Genomic DNA, 23,232 nt, shown 5'->3' with positions numbered 1-23,232 from the left:
GCTACGATACCAATGTCGATCACTTTAGTAGTACTCGATTGTTCTGTAGAGGTAGTAGTGGTATCAGTAGCAGCAGCAGCAGTAGAATCGGTAATAGTAGTAGTAGCAGCACCAGCAGCAGCAGTAGTAGTAGCAGTAGTCGTAGTAGTAGTAGTAGTAGGAGTAGTAGTAGTAGTTATATTAGTAGTAGCAGCAGGAGCAGCAGTGGGAGAAATCGAAGTAGTAGTAGTAGTAGTAGTAGGAGTAGTAGTAGTAATATTAGTAGTGGTAGTAGTAGTAGTAGTAGTAGTAGTAGTAGTGGTAGTAATACCACCCTCATTATACTTATTAAACATTTTCTATGAGTATGGAGGTTGTGCTTTTTATCCTTTGGTCAGCGTTTGTGAAACTCGAACCTTTCCGCTCTTCGCGAAATTTAAATCACAGAATATCAGCTCTACAATATAGTATATCAGGTGTGGAAATGTTGACGTTAATGGAGTAACCTGTGCATATATATAAATATATATGTTTTTGTTATAGATGTTATATGTTATAGATGCCATGTATCACCTTTATTATAGTCACCATCACCTCATATAAGCAGCAATAAGTAGTATAAGTATATAGAAGTGGCAGCAGCAGTGATAATATAAGTAGAAGTAATAGAGGTCGTAGTGGCAGCAGCAGTAGTAGCACTTGTAGTAGTAGTAGCAGAATTAAAAGTAGTAATAAAGATAGTAGTAGTATTAGTATTAGAAGTAGTAGTAGTACACGTAGTATGATTGGTAATATAGGTAGTAGTAAGTGTAGTAGTAATAGTAGTAGTAGTAGTAGTAGTAGTAGTAGTAGTAGTAGAAGTAGTAGTAGTAGTATTAGTAGTAGTAGTAGCAGTAATAGTAGTAGTAGTAATGTAAATTATGTTGTGCAAGTTTTAGTTTCTCTAACCACCTATGATGCCTGTTGACCCATCGAATGGCCAGTATTGGTCCTCGACATTGCTATTGATTGGAAAATCCATTATAGTTTAATAGTCGAGGTAGTATAGTTTTAATGAACAGTATTAATAGCGTAATAAGTAAAAAGCAACAAAGGGCGTTGTAGCAGTAGTAGTAAGAGAAGTAGGCCTTGTAAGGGTAGTTACTATAGTAGAAGTATTAGTAATTGTAGTAATACTACTATTAATAGCGAAGGTAGTAGTGGTAGTGGTGGTAACAGCGGCACTATCAGTAGCAGCAGCATCGGTAATTATTGGTATTGTTGTTGCCTTTGAGTGTAAGTAATATTAGTATTAATAAAGCCCTAAAAAGCTGCAATGAATACAATTGTATCTCTATTTTGTTGCAGTGGTACTAAGAGTCGTAGTAGTAATAGAAGTAGCAGTAGTAGGAGTACCACAATTAGAAGTAGTGTAAGGTGTTATTATAGAAGTACTACTCGTAGTATCTTAGTAGTAGAAGTAGTGGTAGTAGATGTTGTTGTTGTAGTTGTTGTAGTTGTAGTAAAAGTAAAAATGGTAACGGTATACGTTGTGGTACTGTCAAGTTTAACAGTATAATAGTAATAATTGTAGCAATATCAATGGGACGTAACATTCGTATTAAAAGAACGTATCAATGGCAGTGGTATATAATATTGCAAAGGTAGCTAATGAAACAAAAGTTACTTATTATTGAATAAGATGCACTATAAGTGTAGTAGTAGTAGGAGTAGTAGTAATACACCTAGCTGTCGTCGTCGTCGGAGTAGTATGATTCATTTGTGAGGGCGTACGTATTATACACGCCAGTACAATGCTGATCAATGGTTATTAGCAATTGCTAGGATTTACCTTATCATTTCACTTGGGTAATAGTAGTAGCAGAAGCAACAACATCAGTAGTAATAGTAGTAGTAGCGATAGTATTAGTATTAGTAGTGGTAGAAGTTTAATAGTAGTATAATAGTAAAAGTAGTAGAATAGTATATGTAGTAGTATGAGTAGTAGCAGTAGAGATAGTAGTAGTAGTAGGAGTAGTATTAGTAGGAGAAGTAGTAGTAGTAGTAGTAGTTGTTGTTGTTGTTGTTGTTGCCGTCGTTGTTCTTCTTGTAGTAGTGGTGGTGATGGTCGGTATTAAGATTACTAACTCATGATAAGTATAATCAAAGTAGGTCAAACATATAATTTTATTCCTATCAAATACATCAGCGACCTTAATCAAAACATACACAGTCATGCAATTAGAATTAGTACACGTATTAGTAGCAGTATTAGTAATAGTTATAATAGTCAGTTTTATAAGGATTGTGGTAGTAACAAAGAAAAGAGTTCGAGTAGTCAGACCTAATTAGGAGGCTTTGAAACATGGGATGTTGTAAACGGTCGTTGAGTCTCAATCTGTTTGGGGGAAATTCCTGCACAATTTCTAGGTGTACAACCTTGACAGTAAGCTGCTAGAAAAAAATGTACACCCTGTGTAACTACTGTTGAAATATTTTGGAGACCATTTCACCATGTATAAGGTGCCATATGAAAGACAATTAAATTTCCAATTAGATTAAAAACTAACAGTTTACATACATATCTTACATTATGCCCGCGTTTCTTTTCTTTTGATGTAAATATTCAACTACTAGTGTTGAGTTGTATGTGTGTTTTTAATAGAAATAAATAAAGGAATGTCAACATTTCTGGTGACATACATGTGCTTATGGTACGTGGGGCTGTCTTTTGAAACATACGTAGCCCTCTTTGTTTACACTTTCTACATACGCCATTGCAATAAGCGAGTTCACGGTTGCAGTCTGAGCATGAGCAGATCAAGGTCATTGCAGAACAAATTGTGAAATACACGGAGACGAAATACTGGATACGTGCTCATGAAAGTTATGTAATCGTTATTCATTCTTGCACATTCAGTGCAATCCATGATACACAGGTGGATGTATTCTTTCAAAGGGGAAAACAAAGGCTATGTTATATAGCACCTTCATCGCTGTAGGAATGATTATTTCACAATGTACAAAGTGGGACCTCTTCATGTTTTGAAGATCTGTGGATATTCGGGGTCATTGCAGTAATGTGCTAACCGTGAACTGGTCTATTGATGGTGATATTTCAATTTGTTGTAAACATAAACTGGCAAAAAGTGACCGCAGAGGTATTAAATAGTAACATTTTCTAGAACAAACAATAATATTTATTATTGCAAAACACTTAATCCAAGCATATATACCTCTTTAATATTTTTTAAACGGAATAATTACATGACTGTAAAAAGAAAAATTTGTGACAAAATCAACTTGAAAATATTTGCATCATCTAATTCATGATTACGATATCACTGTATGACTACAAAAGGATAAAAACAAATATTGACTCGCAGTTCGCTAATGAGATGGAGACATTTAGAGGTACCTAAACTCCTTTTAGTTTACAAACCTAAGCAGTGTAAATTATAATAGTTGTTACAACTGTTGTTCCTGCGCGTATCTCAATGCACCGTCCGAAAAAACCCAAACAAACATTAATGTGAGGAGTACGATATTGATGCTAAATCTTAGAGCCTTCTGTAACCCTATTTAGGCGGTCGCGGGGGACCAGTGATGTATAGATGGGGGCACCCCCAGTCCTTAAGAGTGAGACAGAGAGACGAGAAGGGGGATAGGAAGAGGAAAGGCAACGTGAAAAGAATGCGATACAACCCCCACACAATGACTCTCATTCACCCACATCATATTTCTTTTGCATTTTACCAACCTATTAATAATACATCAGGTGCCCCCTCCCCCACTATAATGCTAGTGCCCTTCGATGGCGTAATCCCTACTACTCCAATAAGACGGATCCCTTCAAAAATAAAGATCTACGGTCTTATCCATATTTTAATACCAAATCTGCAAGATAAAGGTGCAAATAATCATTAGGACATTGATGTGTCTATCCTGCCTATTTTGTATCTTTTGATATAGTGATCGTGAACTCCCCAAAAGTTCACTTCCACGAACGCTCGCTAGCGAATTGATCTGCTTTACTTTATCCAATATTTACAGGGATACAGCACAAACATTTAAGCTAGAGAAAAATGCTTTCATCAATTAAATCAATATGATAACGACGTCATGTTCATTAATTCAGATTTCTTTTTATGTGTCACTCTTTTTTAAAATTAGTGATTCTGTTTGAGAAGTAAGATCAAGTCACAACAGACAATACCACTGTAAAGACGCGTCATAATTGGAATAAAATTGGCTAAAGAAATATTCTAACTTCAGTATCAGTAAAAGCATATTTGCCATCAAACGGTCAATCATCAAACTGCTTTCTACAGACAAAATCTCGTCATGATATGTAATGATCGAAGAATAGGCCCGTCAAAACAGTACCCAGGGCATAACAAGGCAAAACAATGTGCGTTATAATAAGCACGTTACCAGGGCCGAAAAAGTTAGGGATAAAACCGTCAGTCATTATACGTAAACATTAGTCCAAATATCGAAAAGCACCAATTGTTCATGAACATACATATATATAATTAGTATTTGTATAATCATAATCGTTATTTGCTGTTGAAAAAAGGACAGGGATAATGTTTGGATGACATTCGGAGTCGAAATCGTGTCGATCCACATATCCTTGTCAAACGCGAGTGGTGTTCTTGGTGTGTGACTTTTTACGTTTGAGATGCCGTGAACCTATATGGTTCATCATGTGATTGGCGCTAAATCGCCTCTTCTTGCTCTCTTTGCGAGGTGGACCTCCAAGGATAGGCACATCAGGATCCTCATCCATGAACAAAATGGGTTCGTTTTTCTCCCAATCGGGAGGATAAAGGTACCCCGCTATGTTGCACGGCATGGAGGTGGATTTCGGTTGCCTGCGGTTCTTAGTCGATGGGTCCGAGAGGCCATCATCAAGAATCGGCGAATTGTCGGCATTGTTCGAACCTTTCGAATTCATCAGGTCTTTGGAGGCTGCTGTCATGAGGTCAGAACATCCAGATATCACCGATTGCATGCTATCAGGCTGATACAATGGCCTTTTTACTACGTCCTCCATCTTGTGGAACATTTGGGTTCCGGGCTCCTTGACGCCGCCATCTTCAATTCGCTGCTCCATTTCGCTCATCTTTTTATCCATGCCGGTGAGAGCTTCGAACATCTCGTACTTGAATCCGGAGATATCCTGTTTGAGCCGGTTTACCCATTGTTCTTGGTTGTTTTCGTCTTCGTCTCTCTTCGCGTCAAAGATGTAACGTTTCACCAACTTGCCCATGATTTCCTGAAAAGTGACAAAAGAAGTTGTACAGTTTCCTGATTACCGTTAAATCATCAGGGTGGGATTTTGTGACGTAAACCAGGTGTGAACATTAGTTTTGTTTTACCGTTGAACAAAGTGTGTCATCTTACTTTCATGATTGAACCAAGTGATGGAAATTTCTTTAGCGAGCCCACTTCACCAAACTCTCCGTCTCTATAGTCCATCTCATTCAGTTTCATCCCCCATTTTAACCAATGAATACTGCTGTTGCTATACTACGGATGATTCTGTAAGTAGCTCTTTAGACTATATCTGTTTGTTTGATTGTTTGATTTTATTTCTGCATTTTTTTTGCGTAATAGAAAGAAATATACAAACTAGGTACATATATTATATTACTAAAAAAAAAGTCAAATACATATATAATCAGATCATAATATTAATCAATTAAATAATTATACCTTCAAAAGATCACGTAGTTGACGAATCATTTCAAAATTTAAAAAAAAGGAGACCGCTATCTAAAGCTAGAGCTTGAACGTGGTGGCAGCCTCAGGACTATAAATAATAACTTTTACTTTAAGTTGACCGTTTCCCAAGTTTCCTAAAGCTTACCCTGTATTGCTGCTCCTTCTCCTCCATCTTTGCTTTATTCCTGTCCTATAAATCCAAACAAAAGAAGAAATAATCATTTTCATGAGTAGAGAAAAAAGGCGGCACCAGGGGCCCGTTTCACAAAACTTGACATCAGTGACAAATGACAGTCTTTGTTATAAGCTACTGAAATCCTTGCTTCTGATTGGTTATCAGCAGATTTGTCACTGATTTTTGTTATTTGTCATTGAAAAAATGCTTTGTGAAACGGGTCCCAGGAGTTGCCACCGTTCTTTAGCCACATGTTTGTTCTGCGGTGGCTACTTCCTCTCAATATTAACCATGGGGTCATTTCAACCAGACATAAACTCCTTGAAGTTTAGTCGATATTCAACGAGACATACGCTGAGCATAAAAGTCGGCAGAAGTTCGCTGACGACCCATTGGAATGCGTGTTGAATGGGATATCGGTGAACTTGTACTTATGGTGGTTTCGTGGAACGATACCCAGGTGGTAGGTTAATCCTTATAATGTACTGAACTCATATTAAAACATAGAGAGGAGAAGTGAGATATTGTAATAACTGATGGATTGCTGTCCCAGATCTGAGCTGGAATAAAGAGGGATCTGTCATTGAAAATTACCATTAAAATCCAACATTACTGCCCTAATTCGTACGAATATAGTCGTAACTTTCCCACTCTGCAGGGCCAACTTTCAAACATTAAACCTCACGCACCCGATGCCTGCCATCATGACCATGGCATTACTTGAGGCGGATCCAGGAAGCGGGAGGGGGATGGCCAGAGGCGAGGGGAGGGGAAGGGGGAAGGGAATAATCATTTTTGTTAAAGATTGTTAAACAATTTAAAAACTTTTCTGCTGACGTGCTTGCCACCGATATTTAGGGCCTTTGCCGGTCTTTGTCTGAAAAATGATACGATTGCACAGACATTTAGGAAACCAACTCGTGGGCACTCTGAATGACCTGATGCTTATCCCCCTAGAAATCATATCCGGATAAGATATTACCTCGTTGTAATACTTGCACATTTTTAAAGGGTTATGGAAAAGGATACTGGTATGGTTGATTGCTCTAAAGTATGTGGGTGGTATTCTCGACTAAGCGGATTAACTTTAGTCCGTGGTTTAATAATCCATTGACTAGGTATAGAATGCCAAGTGTCCATATCAATATATTTTTGAATAATTTGATATGTCCCTAAAATTACCATGATAACATAATTACATCATAGTTATATATTTTTTAAAATTATGTTATTACATTTTATTTTAATTTAGTGACAGATTGAATTATTCAAAAAAATATTCGTATGGATACTTGGCATTCCAATCGGTGGATTAAACTATGGACTAAAGTTAGTCCGATTTCGAGAATACCAACCTTTAGCATCGATTCGTGAATCCACGCCTGCAAAGACACGCACTTACCCTGATCTCCTGCCTATGCTTTTCACTGCCCAACTTTCCTCGCAACCATCTGAATAAATATAACATGGATTTGGGCGTTGGGAGGACATTGAAAGGTGCCGGTAACGATCCCCTGCCAGCGAAATAACTCATCCAAAGTTTGGACCGGGAGAATTTCCACTGCACTTCGGAGTCGTCCTGTAAAAAAAAAAATTGAATTTATAAATCATTTTGTGTAAGTTATACATGCTAAGGCACAGGGTTTTGCTAGGCTTCCATCAGATTTAGAAACTTCTGTTGGCAAATTAAGAATTTGTATAATCACCAATGATAATGCCAATTCTTTATTTTGCTTGCTGGGTTTCTTTCCTGCAAACATCTTGTCATAATAATAGGATAAAAATATATACAATTTTAGTTTACCCAGAAAATCCTCAGCATCAATACTGCTCCTTCTGTGTGCCATGCTTTTATCATTATACCCATTTACCTATTTACACCTGGGTGGAGAGTGACAGATGTGGATTAATGTCTTGCCAGATGACAAAGGAGGTTAGTGCCGGGCAAGGATTCGAACCCTCATCCCTAGGATTGAGAGCAAAGTGAATGAACCACTGTACCTCCGTACAACGACACCTTGCCGACAACATCAAATGAAAACGCCCCTATTCAATATGATCAGCCATACACTTTTATTCAAAGTGTATATTAAGTATGAACAAGTATAGCTAGAGGTATTGTATTAGGAATTATGGGATCCATGCCGAAATGTTTTGATTAAAATATATTTCTTAAGAAACTGAACGTTTCTTCTGTTTGGTGGATTAAGGTCCTGTTCCCAGTTATATATTGAATATTTTGTTGTCTGTGCTGTATATATCACCTCTATCCGAGTGTAGGTATTACTCATCATAGCGATGAGGACGTTGAGAAGGACGACGATGGCGATGACGTGGTAAGCAGCATACAACATCAGTCCCACCGTCTCGGTGAATTCATGGTCGACTCCACGGATGTCCACGATGTTCATCTCAGGCAATCCAAAGAGAGCCCAGAATAAAGTACTCATCGTATACTGCACCCTGTTCACATTTCAAACATAACGTCAGATTAATGTGAATATTTGTTCAATGTTGTTGTGTATTCCACTCAATTCTGTTTTTTTAAAAATACAGAATCCTGTTCACATTCCAAACATAATTCAAGTTAATGTGAGCGCTGTGGACTCTATTGAACCCTGTATGTATACATACACACACATAATATTATTTATTTATTTGTATGGAACCCTTTTCACATTCAAAACATTATTCGGGTTAATGTCAGTCCTATAATTTGATCAACGAAAACCATCATTGTTGTGTATTGCTCTCAACTCTGTATTCTGAAGAATAAGAAAAGGAGGAAGAGAAGGAAACAAAACAAATGATAAAAGTTAAATTAACAAATTATAATTATTTAAATACCTCCAACAGTATTAATATATATTTTGAAATATTCAAACCCTAAATGCTCATCTCACGATATATCATGCTTACCAATAGTAGTTCAGAGTTTAAAATACCGGTATCCATGTAATTTTTAAATTATCCCCGTAAAGATTTTCAGTCAGTCGGAAAAGATAAACGGACGTTTGAAAGAAAAACAATATTTATATAAATCATCTGCACCACGGTCCGTAAAAGAGGCATTAAGGGATGACATACTTACGTTTCAAACGGTTGTTTACAATGTTCCTCCATAGGATTATTAGTGTCACATATTACGCGAGTGATGTACGAGTAATATCCATATAACTGATTCATTCCGAGTGAAAAGGCGAACCACACAAAACAAAAAATCAAGAGAAACTTGCAGATATCGAACATCATGTTGCCGAGGGAGATCTGCATAGGTCCGACGTGACGGTTCATAACAGTATAACAGATGGGTCGGAGGAAACTTAGTACCTTGGCTATGGCAAACAACCCTTCAGATATTAAGAGAGGATCGTAGGCGCTCCAGTTCGCACGTCCTGTTCTTGTTGTATTCGTGGCTGTGCCAGCCGCCGCTTTCTTTCCTCTCCGACCACCACTGACCACTGGTGCAGCCACTGCCGCCGCCTCACTCTCCGCCTCGATCTTAGCCATTCGTTCATCCATGAGGGTCAACTGTGACTTGATATCACCGATTCCCTTGGCAAGTGACTGTCCGATGTCTGTTTGCTCCTCGTCGATGTCCATTACATCCTTGTGAAGACGTTCTATCCTGACGATAACTGCTTCCCAGTTCGACATCTCCATGGTGGTCGCCGGGTCCGTTACCGTCACGGGGGTTTCACCCGATGTCGTGAACTCGTCGTCCGTAAACGCCGTCGGGATTTCCATGGTCGAGTACAGCATCGTCGTCGGAGGGATTTCCATCAATTCCATTGCCATTCCATGCTGTGAAATAGAAAATAGAATAGAATAAACATGAACAAAATCTTTAAAACCTTTTCTCTTGATCGTGTTAAATAAATGTGACGATTCAGGCCTCGTTCAGTATTGACGCGAATAAACCGCGGCTGTTTTTTTAAAAAGTGTAATATACTTCACATGTCCATAATATATTATAACACTGATTTAAGTATATACAAGTCCAGCAGAGAAAAGCCTAGGTTATGTTTCATAATTAACATTGCGGGGTCAATACTTATTATAAGCCATGGTGGAATACGTGATACACAGTGTACAAAGATATTAACGGAAACGTTTAACATGTCATATGTTTCGTGTCACAAGGACGTTAACTCCCATATCAAAGTATCATAGATAAATGCCATTGTGGCTTCAAACAGCTGATTCGACATGAAGGCGAAATGGGTCAATAGAAATTTAGAAACAATACATGTAACCGATGTGTAAGAAACATCATTCGGGAAATTGCAAGTTAAGTACCCTTCGATAAATGACTATCCTGAGAGCAATGGCGGCCCAGTAGAGCGACAGCGTAAAGAAATCCAGGATGTTCCATCGATCTTTGAGATATCGCGAACCGTAATACCAAAGTTCTTTAATTTCTACCCATGTGAGACCTAGAAGAAAAAACATAAGGAAAAAAAAAGACAGAAAATTTAGATAAATAGCGAATATGTAACCGGTTTACTATAATATATTGAAATTACTGGATGTGTCTTTCATGGGAACCTAGCGTCGAGTAATTTTATCAGCCTATTATTAATGAAGGAACTACAATGCTTGGAATCGATTCTGCATTCATTACTTGTTGCTGTGTGGGCCAAGCCTCGGGCAAGCTTCCAGGTTGTATTAAAGAACAACCTTTCTTGCTTAAAAGTATGCATACAATTTAAATGTGTTACTTCACCGGTCTATTGGAGAGCGTGCACGATAGAAAAGCAGAGAGCCTAGAGCTCTATTCTGTAAATGATGGTAACTTTTATGTAAATTAAGGAGCGTCACTTGTCACTGCATACTAAATAACATGAGGCCCGTACTTGACTAAAAATCAAACCCAGCGCTGGGCTTTAAAAGGCTTTTGTTCATAATCAGGTTTGACCTCCCATAGGTAAGGTAGGGTTAATCAGACTGTCGCTCTCTCAGATGCATTTTCTGCACGCGTAATATTGAGCGGGAGTGTCGTGGTCGAGTGGTCGAGGGTTCGATTCCCGACACGGCACTAATATCCTTTGGCAAGGTATTTACCTGCACTTGCTACTCTCCACCCAGGTGTTAAATGGGTACCCGGTAGGATGCGAACGTTCATGTGGTTGAACGAGCAAGTGTGCGCCTGTAAAATGGCGACTGGCTGGAATGCTCCCCAGGGAGTGGAAAATGTGCACACATTGTGTGTGGGTGAGCCTGAATCCGATGACCGGGGTAATAATATATCTGTAAAGCGCGTAGGCACATCGTTGGGTCGGTGTATTGAGCGCTATATAAAAACCCCGGATTATTATTAAACAATATTAATTGGTGCAGTGTATTAACGCAGTGTGCCTAAATGGCGCAATTCGACTCTTATCCTTACCTATGACCCATACGAGGATGAGCCACTCCGTAGGTTTCGGAACTTCCGCACGTTGATCGACGTCGGGATCGTCGTCGTATTTCGGAGTGAAGGAGGACTGAAGACCGAGGAGAAGCAAAAAGACTAACATGGAACTGATGTGGCATACAAACTGAACGTGGGGGACTCTCATTAAGCGACCGATGTTCCCCCATGGGTAGATAATGTACAGAAGACAAAGGATTGGGAAACCGAATCCAATCGCAGAGGTGGAGAGCGTCGAGGAGATCCAATTGGTCATGTACCAGGAAGGCAGACCCTCATACCATAGTTGGGTCAGATGTTGTTGGCAATGGGGGTGCGCTACGAACTGTGTATAAAAATAAACAAAGGTGTGTTAATTAACCCGTCGACTACTGAGTTCTTGGATTCCCCATATGTTTAATTCGGGAACCACCCGGTCCCAGGAAGCAATGGGTTAACATCAGAATGACGGAATACTTGGCAGCGAACTGTGTGGAAAAGATAAAATTGCGTCAAAAATCTCGATGACGGAATTATATTGTTGACGATGGTAAATTGTGTTAAACATAATTATAACGGACAATTTTTTGTCAACGGATATCCACTCCAAAATTTGTCTAGAAGTAGATACTTGAGAAAATAAGACTGAAGTTTTCTTTACTGATCATTCTCCATCTATTGACATTCCTCCAATGCAAATACACTTTGGGATGAGAAATGCATAGTTTTTGAACAAAATTCTCTCCTGCCGACTGAAAAACATGTCATTACCTTGCCCGACATAGTAACAACTAATGTATGAAAAGTGGATTCCACCCGGAGAGATGAAATTGCTAGTAGCAAAGGGTTAGGAAGAGAAACAAACAAACATTACAATAAGTGAATGAATAGGTCTTGTCAGTTGTTGATATGTCGGGAATGTATATTCTTTTTATCGTGAAGGGCAAGTGTTGTTCGGCAAGTATGCCTAAATAATAAAGTTGGTAATAGTCAGTAAAATTGTCTATTAAATAACTGAAAATAAAAGCTCACGATTTGTTCTTATATAGTTTATTATGGCATAATTTTCCGGTCTTTCAATAAGTTTTGAGACAATTTACCTTCCTCTGTTCGTGGTGTATAGCAATTTTAACTTTGTAAGGTCCGATCCCGCTCTCGCCGATGCTATAAAAGCAAGGGTCATGATACAACACGCACGTTTGTTCCGCTTGGTTCCGAATATGGCCGAGGATATCGGCTGCAAACTGCTCGCATTGGCCAGCCAACGTGTTGAACTCGACGGAAAACTCTGGGTTGATCTGGCAGAGCTTGCGCAGTTTGACGCAACGTTCGAACCCGGTGTTGATGGGATCGAGGCTTGTCAGTGAGATGTACGCTTGGCTGGCCAGGGCACGGTAAATGTTCAACATTCCCAGAGAGTGCTGAAGTGTGTTGGTCTCGGTCGAAAAGGCATAGTACTCGGGGTCCTCGATTCGAGCACCGTATTCCAGCAGGATCTTGATGATGTCATAGTTGTTGTGATGCGCGGCAAGGACGATTGGGGTGATGTCGGGATGGAAGTCACCGTTGAGGGCGCGACATTTTAAAAACTCCTGCAGAACGATAAGACAACGACAACAAAAAACATAAATATATAACCATACACGCAAAATATAATTTTGAATCCACCTGTTCAAAATGATAAGAAGACTGATTTTTTTTTGTGTGTGTGTGTTTTGTTGGGGGGGGGGGGGGGGGGTTCCCCTCTCGTGTTTGAAATATTTCCTAATTCCATTGTGTTTTAAATTCTTCCCTTTAAATTGCGTCCTTCTCTACTGCTACGGCTTTTTCTTCTACAATACTTATTTGTCCAGGAACCTATAATATACAAGTACTGCTTTTTAATAGGTTCCTCACATTTCACTCAATCTATTATATGAATTGAGAATCATTGAGACGTGCCCATTTATACTTCATGACTTGTATATTTTTTAAAATTTTATATGTATGTCTATATTTGGTTGTAAAATTTGGAACAATAAAAAAAAAAGAATACTTTGGATGCATTCCTTTAATTCGATTAAACGTGAAATCATGAGTTCTGCCTTTATATCTCTTTTGGTTAAATTCCCTGAAACCCAATATTTGGAAAGTAAACGCAAATTACATTACCGGAATATTTTTTTGTTTGATGTGCTCGCAGATTATCTGAGCCGCATAAATGAACTGTTCGTCAACCGCTCGCAAGAGGGCGTCTCCTAGCTGTATCCCATGTTCCAGTAAGACAACGATGATATCTGTGTGGAAAAACAAAATTAAAAATACTTAGTTGAAAAATGGAATAATAATAATAATAATAATCTAATAATCATAATAAATGTAAAAGTAATACTGATCACTATTGAAATGACACTGATAATGATGATGATGATGATGGTGATGATAATGGTTATGATAATGACTATACGATACAAGTAATTGACAAAATATCTCTCAAGGATGTATTATTTTGGTAGTTTTTATTGTTTTGAATTAAAACCTATATTCAATATCAAATGGGGATCATTCTTTAATTATTAACTAATATATTCATTAACATTAACAAAGGACAGTCAATATAATACTATTTTGATTGCTAGTTTTTATTTCGAGGGAAAAGTTATTGTGACATTTTTCTTCCAAAAATGAAAGAACGTTAAACCGTTGTTAAAAAAAGACCGTAAAAGTACATAATGTTTGGGTGCAGACAAGGAAAAATATGAGACCAGTCAGCTAGGAAAGGTGGGGGGGGGGGGGGTGGATTTCCACTTTCAACATTTTTGTGGCTTGCACCAAATGACAGGTCGAGATGTAATTGAGCATGTATTATCTAATCATGAGACATCAAAGCCAATATAATATCTCTAATAGATCGAATCATGTCGATGCTGTGTGACTTTCACGGTACCATACAAGGACGATGACATTAACAAATTATGTGCGGCATTTTAGCCGATATCGCTTCCTGATTTCATGATGTTGGTTCTTCTACAGAACGGTATTCTCTCTCTGACTTAAAGATAAAGTTGAGTTATGGTCATGCAATTGCATTGTGAAAGAAACGGTGTGGAATCGATCAGAACAGGTTGATCATCTAGCTTATAAGTATTGGTGTGTACTGCAAGGTTCTGGAATCATCAAAATGATAAGAAATTGGTAAAGTTACAAGCACTGTACACAGAAACATATGGGGCTACACAAACATGTGGCATAAAAATCCGTCCCGAGTTTTGATGTTGTTACATGCCATATTTAGAATATGAAAGCACCTGAAGAGCCATGCTTTTCAGGGAACATTTTTTATCTGATGTTGTTCCACACTTGCATAATAACAATGAAAATGCTCACAAATTATTTTTCACTTCTTCCCAGAACTCAACCTTCTCTTTAAGGTTGCATGAACATAATGCAAAAGGATCACCTCGAAGTCCTACATAGGCAATTTTTGTATATAAAATGTCTGAAAAATAATGAACATATAACATCTCAAGCTCGGTTGGAAAAAGGCGATACTTAATGTACACGTCTGGTGAGAAACTAGACAATTCCGGCTCGAACATGTTCTACATAGTTATCCTTTCCCAAGAGCTTCCAAATATATTTATTTACAATGTAGTTGCATGAACAGTGGCAAAACTCAACAGTCAATTATAAAATGCAATGTTTAAAAACAAAATATTTAAGGGGCGCGGAGTTGCTGGCAATAATATTGGGAGAGAGAGAGAGAGAGAGAGAGAGAGAGAGGGAGACTTTTTTAGGCCTGTATAGAATCACCCTCAGCTGGTACAAAAACAGAAATATTCATACTCTTTGCAACATTCTGGAAGCTGTCTCGCAAATATGAATAATAACCAGTACAACCCTTGCTGCACGTTCAATGATCATGTCTAGCGCCATCTCGAGTTTGCTTTCTGGAATCGTCTTTTCGGAACACATCCCATTCTGGCATCTTGTGCATTGCTTAATCAAATTTACCATCTGAACCATAACAGTGATCAGCTTCAACTTTTTCTAACGAAATTAATGCCCCCATGAAACTATGTATCGTATTATACAGAATTTGAACCACGTTTAGACAATTCGGAATTACTAATAAAAACACCTTTTTAATGGAAACAAATGCATTAAAGGTGTCGCCATCCTCACGTACTTAAGCGTTCTCTATAACATCCATTGATGGAAAGTTCAACACTTCATCTTATGAGAGTATATGTCTATAACCACTCTGGTTTTAGAATGACGCAGTCATGTTTTCTCCGTTTCGGACCTGCGTCCTTGGCTGAATCAGTTTGTAGATTCCATTGTTAGCTAGATTACGATTTTCCACAATACGTTTCATGGTCAATACCAAAGAACCATAGGCATAAAGTTGCGTTTTGAATGTGTACAATTGGGTTTTTATAGACGTGTATCAATCAGATATGATCATTTACGTCTGGGGACCGACCTTTAACGTCACCATCATAAAGACGTGACTCAGATTCGAACCTGTGTCCTCGGCTGAATCAGTTTTTAACTTCATTGTTAGATTGTTAGATGGATTACAGGCGCACGCCACACAACGCCCCGGTTCGTTCATAGTAAAATTAGACCGTATACATGCCAATTCGGTTGGCAAGGTCTCGTCGGCGAGACTGGGTATAATAAAGCAGTCACTTTTGAGAGGATGCATTCATGGTCGATTACCGATTCCTCCTCGTGTTCGAGGTCGTTCCGTCTCTGTCATTGGCGATCTTGCAAGGATGAAACCAAACTCCTTATGACTATAATCATTCCATTTTAGTCCACATGATTGAATCGTCAGGATCTTAATTACTTTAACTGGAATATCTAATTGTTCTCTATGTCTGTCTGGCAGTATGTCAATATCTAACCACCTACCCCCTTCACCCCCCTTCTCTCTCTCTCTCTTTTTTCTCCTCTCTCTCTCTCTCTACCACCTGTCCAGTGATCTTGCAGGGCGCTCTAATCCCTCCTGTAAACTATGGCAGATAAGCTTTAAAGGAAGCGCTTCAAGGGAGCGCTTCCACCCAGCATCTAGACCAAGAACTAGATAGTTTATTCCTCAGCGCTATACATCCTGACTTATGGATCCTGCTGAGTATCGTCGTACAAGTAGTAGTAATAATTAATATATGGCAAATGTTGCACACAATTATAACTTGATTACCTAAGTTTACACAGCAAAGTACATACATAACTATGTTATCGTCTTTAAAATAACGCAGAAATACATATCAAATGTCCAGTATCTACCATGTTGTCGGTAAGTATTAAAGGCGTGAAACAATTGAGAAAAATCTGAATGATTATTTTGGCACAGTTTGTATAACATGTATAACATATCGTAGAATATGTACTGCATGGTAAAAAAAAGAAAGAAGAGTTCCATATTGAAGATTACCTTTAAAAAATGTAATCCACAAATCAACCATTCATTTACCCTTTAGCTATAACGTGTATACTTTTTTTGAGCGGCGTAGAAATGGTGCACTGTATTTATATGCATAGGATATTTTCATTTGATAAAATGGGTTATGGAAATAAACATTTCATTGATTTACAGGACGACGGAGGTCGGGCCGAGAAGGTCATCCTCTAGATCTATCGTCTTTCAATTGCTGGTATCTTATCAACATTGAGAGGAACAAATCTCTTGTTGACATGTATCCCTGAGTTCAAGCCCACTAGCTGGATGCCAGCCACGGCAAGACAGCGAATTTATATTAAGACGAGCAAGGGGGCATCATTTCATTATTAATTTGAAATCGTAGTAGATATTTGTAGCTTGTAACGTCGATCCTATACTGATTCTCTCTCTCTCTCTCCCTCTCTCTCTTTCTCTCTCTCTCTCTCTCTTTCTCCTCATCCTTCTTTTCCCCTGTCTTTTGCTCTCCCTCTCTCTCTCTCTCTCTCTCTGTTTCTTCCTCTCGCTATGTCTGTCTCTTCCCCCTTTCTCTTTCTCTCTCTCTCTCTCTCTCTCTCTCTCTCTCTCTCCCTCTCTCCCTTTCCACGTCATATTATTTCTCTTCACCGGTTTATATCTCTCTTTTCTTTCTTAATATTTCTGTCTATCTCCCAGGATCATGATAACATCTCTTTTTCTTTCTCCCTCTCTATATGTAACTCTCATGGTATTTCCCTTCTCTTTCCTTTCCTCTATCTACATTTAACATTGTCTCTCTTTCTTCGAAATTTACCCCTCCCATATTCACGTTTTCCCTTCCCTTCTCTCTTCCACTCCCCTTTTTCTATCCTCCTCCTTCTATCGCTCATTTCCTCCCTTTCCAAATCCCTCTCTCTATTCTTTCCCTCTCTGTCATTATCTCCTTCCCCTCCCTTATCTATATTTCTTATTATCTATTTTCCTTATCATATACTCCTCAAGTATATCTTTCTCTTCCCCCTCTCCCCACCCCTCCCCCCCTCTCTCTCTCTCCCTCTCTCTCTCTCTCTCCCTCTCTCCCTCTCTCTGTTTGTATCCCGCCCTCTTGTTCTCATTACATAGACCTCTGCACAGAAACTCCCTCTTTAAAAGTTCGTGCAACCCTCGACCACCGATCCAAACGACCATGCAGTATTTATGGTCCCATTTTCCCGCCCATTACCCGATCATGCTGGAGACCATTTTGCTTCATGGTTTTACTTGTGGCAGTCTGTGTGCACATTCGAAGGTGGTGCTGACGAACAACCATTGGCAGTGAATGGCGTGAGAACACTGGAGCATGGCGCCAAACCACATCCTTCAAGAGTAACCATTCCCATTCCCTCATCTATCCATCTCTCTCTCTCTCTCTCTCTCTCTGCTTCTCCGTTCTATGTCTGTCTGTCTTTCTCTGTCTCTGTAAACCTTTATGTCTGTCTATATATATCTCTCGCTCTCTCTGTAAACCTGCCTGTCTGTCTGTCTCTATCTCTCTCTCTCTTTTCTGTGTATGTTTGTCTGCCTGAATTTCTCTCTACCTCACTGTATCTCTCTCCCTCCCACCACTCTCTCCCTTCCTACCCTCTCTCCCCCTTCCCTATATTTGTCATGCATTCAGGACTGCACTACATATATACGAAGCGCCCTTATAGCTACGACGGTAGCTAGGGGCATGTGCTCCCCCCCTCCATTAAAAAGGAAAGAAAAGAAAATGTTGAAAGGAGATTCGGATAGGAAAAGGAAATGGAGAGTAAAACAGGATGAGAAACTAGAAAACACCCCAAATACAACGTACCCACAATTATTGATGCCTCGTTCATTCACACTTATCAAGACGACCCCCCCCCCCATTAATAGCTGAAACCACGCAATGGCACTCCCTATGTCAAACTCTCCACGATGTCAGTCTAAAGCAATATAACTGACATGGATGTTTGTACCTACTTTTTCTTTTTTAGTAACGAGCTGTTTTCTTAAAAAATCAGGCAAGATGTTATTGGCTGTTAGACGCAATTTGTGAATTGAACATATTCTCACATCAGGGATAGAATGCACTCTACCCACTAAAAAAAAATCGAGTGATCACTGACGTGACTCCTCTGGAGAGTTAAAATGTAGTGAAAATAGATTGAACATTCACTCTTTTCTTCCTAGACAGCATTCTAAAATCAATCGATATTCACTCCTAAACAAGTGATTACTGACGTGACTCCCGGGGGAATGAAAATAGAGTGAACATTCACTCTTTTCTTCTTAGAGAGTAATAACTGGCTACAAACTGTTTGCCACGTCTCTTGATAGATGAACATATAGCCATATAGTTCTAACATTCATAGCTTTCAAAAAAGTTTTATCTTGTGTGTGTAATACCAGTAATCAATCTCTAAGCACACGATTCGAATTGTAATTGAGTGTATACATATCAAAGTAAAATGCAGTCGAACCTGCTTTAGTGTCCACCTGTATAGAAAGAACACCTATCTAAAAAGACCACACTTTTTGTTTCCCTTGAAAATGGTTTCTCATTGAAACAAGTACTAAATGAGCCTTTAGATAAAGAACACCTGCCTATATAGACCACTTTTCTTGTCTCTCTTTGGTGGTCTTTATAGACAAGTTTCACTATATACTGAAAGAAGAATAGACATACATTAGGGTTAAGAAATTAGAAAAGTAAATTTTCGAACATTAAGAATAACAACATTGCATAAAGAGCAAAACAAAATTTGATAATGGAGCATTTATAGAAGAGAAACGGATGAATCATTTCATAAAAAGCATTCATACACAAAGACGAATGGTGTGCCGAGCCATTCGTCATACAAATATGGCGTGGAAGTAAATATATAAAACCCAAAAGAATCACTGTTTCGTTCATTCCAATCTGCCCACCTAAAACCCACCTTTGTAATAGGCCTACTCGGTCTTACCCTCTACCAGGGCTGGCAAAGGAAGAAACATAACGGCCCCAGGCTTACACCTGTTTCAGCATGACGTGCTCTACGGGCCTACCTGGCTATAACCGGGCGCAGCCCGCGCTAAAGAGTTCGGCTGCCTGATTGCACTTTCTCCAGCGCCACTGCTCCGTCCAGAGGAAAACGTATATCCTTTAACTCTTTACAAGGTTTAAAGGTACACGCTAGGGTCGCTGTAGATTATTGGTAATAATGTGTCATTTTAAAAACAGTTTCCAGTGTTTAGCTGATGACTTATGGAAGTATGCTAAACGTACATGTATCTCACTCTGCTCTGTCATATTTCTTTGTTCTTTCCTTTCCTCCATGAAAACGCATATAGGAACATATTTGTGATATGAGCTATATAAGTCCGGCATATCATTGTTAGCCTTGTTATTATCATTAAGCTGTTATTGTACCATTTAATAGTTGCACCCTGCAACAATGAACCATAGAAGTTCATCAGCTATTTACAACCGGGGTCATTATACAGACCAAATGTGGATAAGACATGTTCATTGCAATGTAATAATAATAATAATAATAATACATTACATTTATAATGCGCTTCTGAAGAAATAAAGTGGAAAGTGTATTTGCAAAAGGGGATTGGGAGAAAGACAGAGGAAAGAGAAGAGAGAGAGAGAGAGAGAGAGAGAGAGAGAGAAAGAACAGAGAAAGAGAAAGAGAGAGAGAGAGAGAGAGAGAAAGAGACAGAGGGGGTGGGTGGGGGGGGGGGGGGAGATAGGGTATTAAATACAATTCAAATTGAAGAAATGTGTAGTATAATGATATGGATAAACTAAGTGAGTAAAATAATGCCCGTAACATATGTAAACAAAAAAGGAAATATAAAATCTCTCATATATGGTATTTACATAATCACCTTTTTTGGAATTTGTGAATCTCGGAAACACTATATTGCAAAAGTGTTTCATTTTTCGATGGAAGCAATGTATTCTAATATCAATTCATACTTGACACAAGTGAACTTTGTCTAGGGTAAAAAAAAAACACAACATAGCCTTGCCCTTTTCGCAGTTCCATACCCAAGCATTCATCGATATCAACCAATCATCGAACAATCAAGTATCGTGCGAAAAGAATTTGTAGGTCATATTTTGTATAAGGAAAAAATTGATAAAAAGGAAGTAAAACACAACGAAAGGATTTTCATTGAAACAAGACTGCTAAAACCAAACTTTCAAATCAGAATACTTCTTTGACCACGATGATAAAGGCAACTAAATAATAACTATTTCCACTGAAAGTACTATTCTCTTTATGTTAATATAAATGCACATTATCAGAATCAAATATATTTTAAAAAATAGAAAAACTCGACCATCTTGTTTACCGTGTTTGTACTCTAGACATATCGCTAAAGACAAACATGTCAAAGCTTATTATGTTAGTAAAAGCACTATAAATAGAAACAAGGATGGGACGTGTTATCCCAAAATGCATCAAGCTGCAAACATCAGAAGAAAAAAAAAATCAGTACATGTTTACAAATGTACATTTTTTTGTTGTATTTTGAGTGCAGGGAGATGAATCACAAGTCTAGCTCCGGTACATTAGAGTCATTTGAGATTTGAGAGGGACATTATAATGAGTGATGGAAAAACAGCTATGTTGCAAATTTTCTACACCAATCCGGCAATCCCCATGATAAAACGGAGTGGAAAAAAGCGGCGAGCGGCTGTTAGCGCATGCGTTTTAGCGGCAGAAAGTGGGAAAAAGTGCATCGGAAGGTCATAGAAATGTTACGCGGGTAAACAAAATATGCCCCAATTGCAACACGGGTATGATGAAGGTAATATAAACCTGATATTATCAAGCTTGTGTACGTATAGCGCACCAAGAGGCCTCACCCCTCCCCCATTTTTCAGAGGGGCGGTTAAAGGGGTTGTGTGTAGAGAATGGGAGGGGTGAGGGAAGGGGGAAGAGAGGTGTACCTGTACAGCGTTTAGACAGGTGGAGGGTTGAGCGTGGATCACCTAATGGCATATTTTGTGTTTTCAATTGATTTTACGCTTCGTTCATTCGCTGCTCATGTTGAAGAAAAATGTCAGAATCAATTATTTGTGGGGAAGTCCTTCAAATTTCATTTTTGCCTGCTTCATAACGCCGGGTCACAACGTATACGTCACTCCGCTGTGTTGAACTATACCATGCTGGAATAACGGTCCAATCTATCTTTGTTATCTCTATGTGTGTACTCCACTGGGCACGTGTTCTTTCTTTTACCCTTTTCTGTCGTTCCCGATTATCTTTAAAAAAAAAAGGTATTATTATTTATTGTTAGGGAGATATAATGATGACATTCTAATTCAAACTATGCCTGGTTATAGTTCCAAAACGTTTACTTTTAATAATCAGTGATGTTAATTGTGTCCTTTTTGCCTTGAATGACATTTTATGTTTTTACGTACAGTTTTAAGCTTCAATACACATTCAAAAATGTAATTGTCACGTGTCTCTCCCTCTCTCTTTTCTCTCCCTCTCTCTCTCTCTCTCTCTCTATCTGTCTCGCTCTCTTTATCCTTCTCTTCTTTCTACACATTTGTATAGCTGTTTGCAAAGTTGAAAAGGGGGAAAGTGTGGGAAAGATTTTGAACCCTTATATTTGTTTATTCATAAAAGAGTCAACAGTAAACGTTGTATAGAGTTGAAGGATAGGGATTTAAAAAAAATATTACGTTCGCAATGTAAGTTTAAACAACGTAGTTGTCAATAAAAAAAAAATGTTGCGATCTTCGAAGAAGCATGCAATTAATGTCATTATTAAAGACGCTACGATATCAATTTCCCTTTTTCGTGTTCTTAATTCATAATCACCTAATATCTGAAATGTATCTGTTTATTCAATTTAATTCATTTTATTTGGAATCGTAATTTGTTTCTTTACAAATCATAAATACGGAATACATAATGGGCCAGAACCTATAAGGATCGACTTTTGCAGGTAAATGAGGCCGCTATCAAGGTAAACATAATATTAAATTAATTTGCAAAAGAAATAAATAAATACAAAATAGAAATACGTGTGAAACGGAGAGGGTGAGGTGAGTTTTCTCCCATCAGACTCCTCTGCATCACTCCCCGAGTTTGAGATGACAGAACATCGCGTCCTCCACGCATGCATGCAACCACCTCCCAAACGGCACTCTGCTCCCATTCCATTAGAATCTCATCCTCCCTACAAACTCTCTTACACTCCTGATCAGCTCGCTTATCATTGTAAATGTCATAGGTTCAACTTGTTCATCCATCCCCATAATAATAATTCTCAAGATAATACACCGACATCCAAAATAGTGTTGGGGAAAGTTTTTAACGAGCTAAGCTACCTTTTAGATGACAAAGACTTTAAAATCTTATTTTCCGTTTTATCCTTCTAACATGTCCACCTATAAACAAAATATATTACTCTAATAAAATAATGTTTAATATCAAAATACATTTCCTTCAAGCCCTCTGACTCACGAAAAATACAAAATAAACATGAACCCCCTAACCTCCTTTTTTTTTGGGGGGGGGGGCTTATTTCTTAGGGGAAATGCTTCACAGGTAA

The 23,232-nt window shown here is 38.4% G+C and overlaps 1 protein-coding gene across 1 annotated transcript in view; it reads right to left on the bottom strand.

Annotated features, from left to right (window-relative positions):
- Positions 1-3,067: 3,067 nt before the first annotated feature.
- Positions 3,068-23,232, bottom strand: part of LOC589158 (short transient receptor potential channel 5-like) — a 75,083-nt gene continuing 54,918 nt past the window's right edge. Inside the window, exons 2-10 of the mRNA XM_030997155.1 lie at positions 13,449-13,531; positions 12,356-12,847; positions 11,253-11,601; positions 10,163-10,299; positions 8,955-9,667; positions 8,128-8,326; positions 7,266-7,442; positions 5,834-5,878; positions 3,068-5,239 (exon numbers count right to left, since the gene is read on the bottom strand). Coding sequence (XP_030853015.1) covers positions 4,598-5,239; positions 5,834-5,878; positions 7,266-7,442; positions 8,128-8,326; positions 8,955-9,667; positions 10,163-10,299; positions 11,253-11,601; positions 12,356-12,847; positions 13,449-13,531 — 2,837 coding nt within the window. The 3' untranslated portion in view covers positions 3,068-4,597. The remainder of the gene's footprint in view (positions 5,240-5,833; positions 5,879-7,265; positions 7,443-8,127; positions 8,327-8,954; positions 9,668-10,162; positions 10,300-11,252; positions 11,602-12,355; positions 12,848-13,448; positions 13,532-23,232) is intronic.

The sequence above is a fragment of the Strongylocentrotus purpuratus genome, unplaced genomic scaffold (genome assembly GCF_000002235.5).
Source record: "Strongylocentrotus purpuratus isolate Spur 01 unplaced genomic scaffold, Spur_5.0 spur5_scaffold_4, whole genome shotgun sequence".
NCBI classification, from domain to species: domain Eukaryota; kingdom Metazoa; phylum Echinodermata; class Echinoidea; order Camarodonta; family Strongylocentrotidae; genus Strongylocentrotus; species Strongylocentrotus purpuratus.
The sequence above is the reverse complement of the archived record's forward strand: the minus strand, read 5'-3'. Positions and strand labels throughout refer to the sequence as shown.